The following is a 6,000-nucleotide window of genomic DNA, read 5'->3' on the forward strand; positions in this document are numbered from 1 at the left end:
ACCATGAGAAATTGATACATAATTAAGCATATTTGGAAGCATTCAAGGAAGGGGAAAGTGATCAGCTCAATCACTGACACAATAATGTTTAAGCAAACCTATAGTCAGTCTTCTAAGTGAAACATGTTTTCCTTAATCAAACATTTGGTCTAAAATTGTGTATTTTTGCTTGTTTTTAGCTCATATACTTCACATTATCTACTAGATTACTTTTCAATAATGCCAACAACAAAAAAAAAACCATAAAAATTGAAACAAATACACAAATGGTGGTGATCACTTCAACTTTCACAGCTTTAAAACAGGCCTTTATGCCACAAAACATGCCTTGAAAGCCAAAACACCTACAAAGAAATAACAAATGATAAGACAAGTTTTATAATAGCTTAGGGAAATATCAAGGGAAAGGTCCTATGTTAATGAGACATTAACTGAGTAGTTAATGACTTCTTTTTTTCCGGTTTGATTCTATTAAGTTATTTTTAATAATTATTTTTTTATTTTATAAATAATTTATCATACTGTAAATAATTTTTAATTTTATTTCTTTATAATTTTTTTAATATTTCAGGTTTAATCTTAATTCTTTTAACTATTTTTTTTTTATTTGAGATAATTTTTTTATATATATTTCATTCTCATAGGAATTTTTCATGTTAGATTTTAGTCTTTTTTTTGTTATTCTCTTTTTTAACAAGTTTTTTTTATTAGTAGTTTTTTTAACGATTACATCCATCAAAATTAAATTAGATGACATTTAAGTTTTTTGATTGAACTCGAGTCTATGATTTAACAAGGTGCAAGTTTTTTATATTAGATTAAGTTTTGAAAGCTCGCCTAGTTTTTCCTTCTAATTTTTAAGCTCATGTTTTCTTTTTTCTTTTTTGTTTTGAAGCTTGACTCTTTTTTTTTTCTTCTTCAGCTAGCTGGTTAGCATTGAATTGTTTGATAATTTGAATAAACTCGTTTGTGGGTTTTTTTTTATATTATTTAAATTATCAGTTTAACCAATGATTTGAAACTTAATTGTTTTTTAACCTATTACTTTTTTCTATATATATATATAGAAACTAAAAAACAATTCTCAATGATTTTTTAACCTATCACTTTTCTCTCTCTCTCTCTCTCTCTCTCTCTCTCTCTCTATATATATATATATATATATATATATATATATATATATAACAATTATAAAAACTAGAAAACAAAAACTTAATGGTGGGTTTTTTTCTTTTGCAAACATGGAAAAAAATCTCCATATGATAGGATAAGTCTTTGATTAGATGTCCAAACTACTTGCCTACATCCTCGATGTATCGATAGATAAATTCTCAATCAAATGCATCTAATCTATTAGTTTAAGTTAACAAAATTGTGAAATTAATGACCACACGAAACTTATCCACTAAGAACCCCAATAAAACGGGTTTATGATTCTGCAGTCTAGTTTATCACATAAGCTTCATATGATTCAAAGATTTTAGAGAATTCAATGATTTTTTAAGAGTAAAGTGTTTCTCAAATGCATAATCTTTACGCAATAAGTGTTGTTTGGTGTTTGTTAATTAATTTTTGAGATGTGACATAAATATATAATATATAACTTTAATTTAATTTAATTTAATAGATAGTGAAACATAAATCTTTGTTCCTAGAAATATAGGTGTATTGCTCATCTATATTAAAAAAAAAAAACAACATTGAATTATCTTTTAAATGAATGATTTCGAACGTGTTTGTTTTTGTATTTAAAAATTACTTTTAAATTTTTTTGATTTTGTTTTATTAAATTAATTTTTTATGATTTTGCATCGTTTTGATATAATAATATTAAAAAAAAAATTTAAAAATTATATTATTTTAATATATTTACAAATAAAAAATACTTGAAAATGAAATTCCCATCCTCTTATCAGATCGAATCGTGGGAAAACTTCTTTCTCAATTCGAGAAGAAGTTGATGAAGGTCAAATTTATGGGACAAGTTTCTTTCTTTCTCCGAGGATTCTACCTCCTCACAATGGATGGTATTTCAAAACTCGTTTTATTTGACCTTCATTTATGTTTGAATTATGTACAAGACTTTTTAAATTAAATTAAATTAAATAAATAAACAAAAAAAAACCCTCCTACGGGTCATAAAATGAATTAATCACTTGCTGATATTTTTTTTTTAATATGCCTCAACATTCGAAAGACGAATGCTGCAGGAATGGAAATAGTTGAAAAGGATGCCACGGCATTATACCGCGGGCTTTTCAATTGCCGGGCACAAAACACCAAGAAAATGTTGTTAGGATGAATTCAAACAAGAATTTATCAACCCTGTTTTGACTTTGAAGGCCTGGAAGAAGAACTGGTCTCTCTTCAAGCAATTAAATAATTTCCATCCTTTTTTATTTTATTTCTTAAAATAATGAGTCTGCTTTTGCAATTATCTAGTTGATTTTTCTACTTAGAAAGAACGGCCATCAACGTTTTAGAGTGATTATCAATTAACCACCCTAATTAAATTCCATTGTTGTCTCTTGTTTCTCTAAAAACAACGGTTGTTTTTTTGTTTGGAAATATATTGAAATAATATTTTTATTTTTTAAAATTTATTTTTTTATTTAAAAATATAAAAGTACAAAAAATATATTTTAATTTAAAACTAAGAAAAATTAAAAAAAAAAAACGCGGTTGGACTTCTTGGAGTACTTTGGCTGGTGGCTGTCAAACAACTTTGGGCCCTCTCTTTGTCACGTCTCATTTCAATTTAATCCTATCCTTGGGAAGTTAGATGGCAAAAGTAATTCCAAATCAATTCAGACGACATGATGGATGGTTCCCCTTCGTTTAATTGATTTGAAGTTTATATCATGCATCACCTTAAAAATATCCCAGCAATAATTCAACATTAATTTTGATTATTTAAAAAAACAATATTTGAACTATATGAAATTGTCCCAATTCGGAGAAATCGATTGGGATGTCGGCAAGCTGTTTTGGTGGTGTCTTATAATTATTAATTGAAATGGTTATATTATTTATTTTTTTATAGAAAAATTTGTTTTTTTAATGTGAGTATTCGGGCCAGCTTGCAGGCACCTCGACTAATCACACGGGCTCTAAAGTTAACAACCATGTAAGTCTTTAATGACCTTGAGGTTTGTGAGACTCAAACTGGTGATTTTTAGAAAGTAAATCTAAAACCTAACTAGTTGAGCTATACCGCGGAGGTTAAAATTTGTTTTTCTTTTGCTTGGTGGCTTGGTTTTTATAAAATATATATATTGCCAGTATACATGCTTTTTAACAACATAATGAAATGGGACCTGTTCTTCCAAAGGTCCTATTCCTTGTATTTAATTTGTTAAGTCACAGAAAATAAACTCCAAAACCCTTCACATATGTACATAAATAAAATACAAAAAGAAGGAAAAAGGTGAAAGAGTTACTATCAAGAATTCCCAGTTTCAAAAGGCAAGATTTCTTTATCCTGATTTGCATCAAATCTCTATCATTCAACAATATCCACATACTCATCACCTTCCTCCATTTCCACCATATCTCCACCATCTTCTAATACTCCATGCCATTGATCCATCGGGACACATTCCACTTTATGCCTCGCTTTCCAATCAAGTGCTTGGCATCCTCTCGAACAATAATTTACCGTACCACAAACCGAACACCTGCGAAACTCATGTGTCCTTGTCTCGGGCCTCCCACATCCACTATGCGAGCATAGTCTCAAGCCATCATCCAACGCCCCACTCCTCGACTCGAACCACTCCCTTAAGAACTTGCTCGCTGGGTGCACCTCTCGAGCCAGTAAGTTACATCCAAAATCACTCAGTAATGGACATCCCGTGATAGCGGTACCCATCACCGTACAAGCATGATGAAGATTTTGTTGCTGCTGCTGGGGTTTCCATGTCATCATGGAACGTAAGGATAATGCGAGCTCCTTTGCATTAGCCTGGACTAATAAACGGCGTCCCTCGACGATATTTTGAGGGACTCCGTAACCATCTTGAAGGCAATGGCCGAGCTCACGAAGCGCATCGACATGACCCAAAACGGAAGCTCGAGCACATAAAGCCACCCCCGCTCGGAGATTTTTATCAGTTTTTGAGCCTCCACTGCCGTTGAATTGTATGACAGCAAGAGAATACATGGCCAGGGCATGCGACTTGATAGCGGCTTTTGCCATCAAGGACGCTCCACTTCCTCGGTTTTGTAAGCAATAGAATCGGATCTAGATTAAAACACCAAAAACTTGAAACTTTCAATCTTTATCGACAAATAATATTGGCTTCTTTAAAGTAGAGAAAATAGATATACACTGACCATTCCTAGCGTGTACGAGGCTTCACTGTTGCCTGCTTTAACACACTGTTTTAAAAACTGGTGAGCCGAATCCGACCAACGTTCTGCTTTCATGGCAAACATTTTAGCTCCAGCTTTCGACAAAACCAAAGGATTGGTGGCCAACCGCTTTAATGTTTTACATCTGTTGTTTCCATATTCGAAACAGCCAATACATCAACAATCATGCAAACAAAATTAAACCCTCGTACCAACCATAACAAGAAGAAATCTTCAAAGACTAGACTTACGTGATGAGAACGTTAATAAAATCGGAGGGGCAAGAGGCAGAAGAACTAAGCTTGCAAAGAATATTTAGAACAAGATCGTCTGGTAACTGATCAAAGTAATCAGGTTTCTCAGTGATTGTACGTAATCTTTTCCTTTGAGCCATGCCCGCAGAGGTGTGAAACTTGAGATTTTGAAAGCTGGGTACGGAACTGTCTCCTGATTATGGTATTCACGAGCCGTTTCATTTGTCGGGTCTTATATAAGGCCTCGTCATGCTAGAGATAGAGGCACTGCCAAACAAAGCTGTTTTCGAAGTGGGCTCTACTTGCCGTAAAATAAATCAATGTCCCTGTTGTAGACAATTTCTCAGTTTCTTACCTGCTCTCCTTAATTATGTGCGGTACGCTAGTACAATATATTGTTTGACTAGTAGCTATGGACAAATCTTAAAGAATGATTTAGTTTTTTTTATATATTATTTTTATGATAATTTGCACATTTACTGTTTGAGATTAAGTATTTTTTTAAAAATAAATCTTTTTCTATCAATCTAATATATTTTAAAAGGTAAGAAAACATATATATTTTAATCACTAGGGTAGCAAAGCTAATTATGTCGATAAAGAATACAAATAAAGTTGTAATAAAGAGTATTATTAACTCCATTTACTAAGATGTATTTCGTATGCAATCATGAATACATTTCCAAGTATATTTTTTCTGCTAGAGGACAGGCTATTTTCTATTTTTCTTCTTAAAAAAGAAGAAAAGGTGAGAATGGACGATGGGCGTGTCAGGTAGTGGTCAAAGTGGCCCCATGGATGGCCAAAGCCAGGGCAGGTGAGAGCTTGGGGAAAAGACAAGCTATTAGTAAAAGATTGGGTGCTTGGGGGTGTTGGGATGCAGATGCCGCAGTGACTCTAATCGAGTGCAAAGGCATTGGTGCGTTGCAGCGTGAAATTCGGGAAAAAAGAAAGAGCTCGAGGAATGAATTCGAAATGTGATCCCATGAGGTGGCTGGTTCATTGATCGAGCAAGAGCCGAATCAAATTCCATTAACAGCCCGTGTGTTTTTACATTTAAAAACTTTTATTTTTTTTGAAAAAAATTATTTTTTTATTTTTTTCAATTTATTTTTTTATATTTTTATTTTGTTTTGATATGCTGATATCAAAAATAATTTTTTAAAAATAAAAAAATAAACAAGTAAGTATTTCAAGATCATGTATAATCAAATTATAATTATAATGATAAGGGTATTTGTTTCTAAAATTACTGTTTAATAAATTATTCATTAATTATTTCTGTTTTTATACCTTTTGAAATTCTAATCTTATAATGATGAGTAAGATAGTGTAAAATATTTCTTCATGTCTTTTAAAATATTTCTTAACATAGTCAACTTATTGAGGCAAT

The 6,000-nt window shown here is 31.6% G+C and overlaps 1 protein-coding gene across 1 annotated transcript; it reads right to left on the bottom strand.

The window, feature by feature from the left end:
* Positions 1 to 3,291: 3,291 nt before the first annotated feature.
* On the bottom strand, positions 3,292 to 4,835 carry LOC7454555 (F-box protein At5g50450). The gene is made up of 3 exons (XM_002318692.3): positions 4,605 to 4,835; positions 4,336 to 4,498; positions 3,292 to 4,243 (listed from the first exon to the last, which is right to left on the bottom strand). Exons 1-3 carry the CDS (start codon positions 4,745 to 4,747, stop codon positions 3,503 to 3,505), a joined length of 1,047 nt encoding a protein of 348 aa, XP_002318728.1. The 5' UTR covers positions 4,748 to 4,835; the 3' UTR covers positions 3,292 to 3,502.
* Positions 4,836 to 6,000: the final 1,165 nt, after the last annotated feature.

Source organism: Populus trichocarpa, chromosome 12, assembly GCF_000002775.5.
Source record: "Populus trichocarpa isolate Nisqually-1 chromosome 12, P.trichocarpa_v4.1, whole genome shotgun sequence".
Taxonomy (NCBI): domain Eukaryota; kingdom Viridiplantae; phylum Streptophyta; class Magnoliopsida; order Malpighiales; family Salicaceae; genus Populus; species Populus trichocarpa.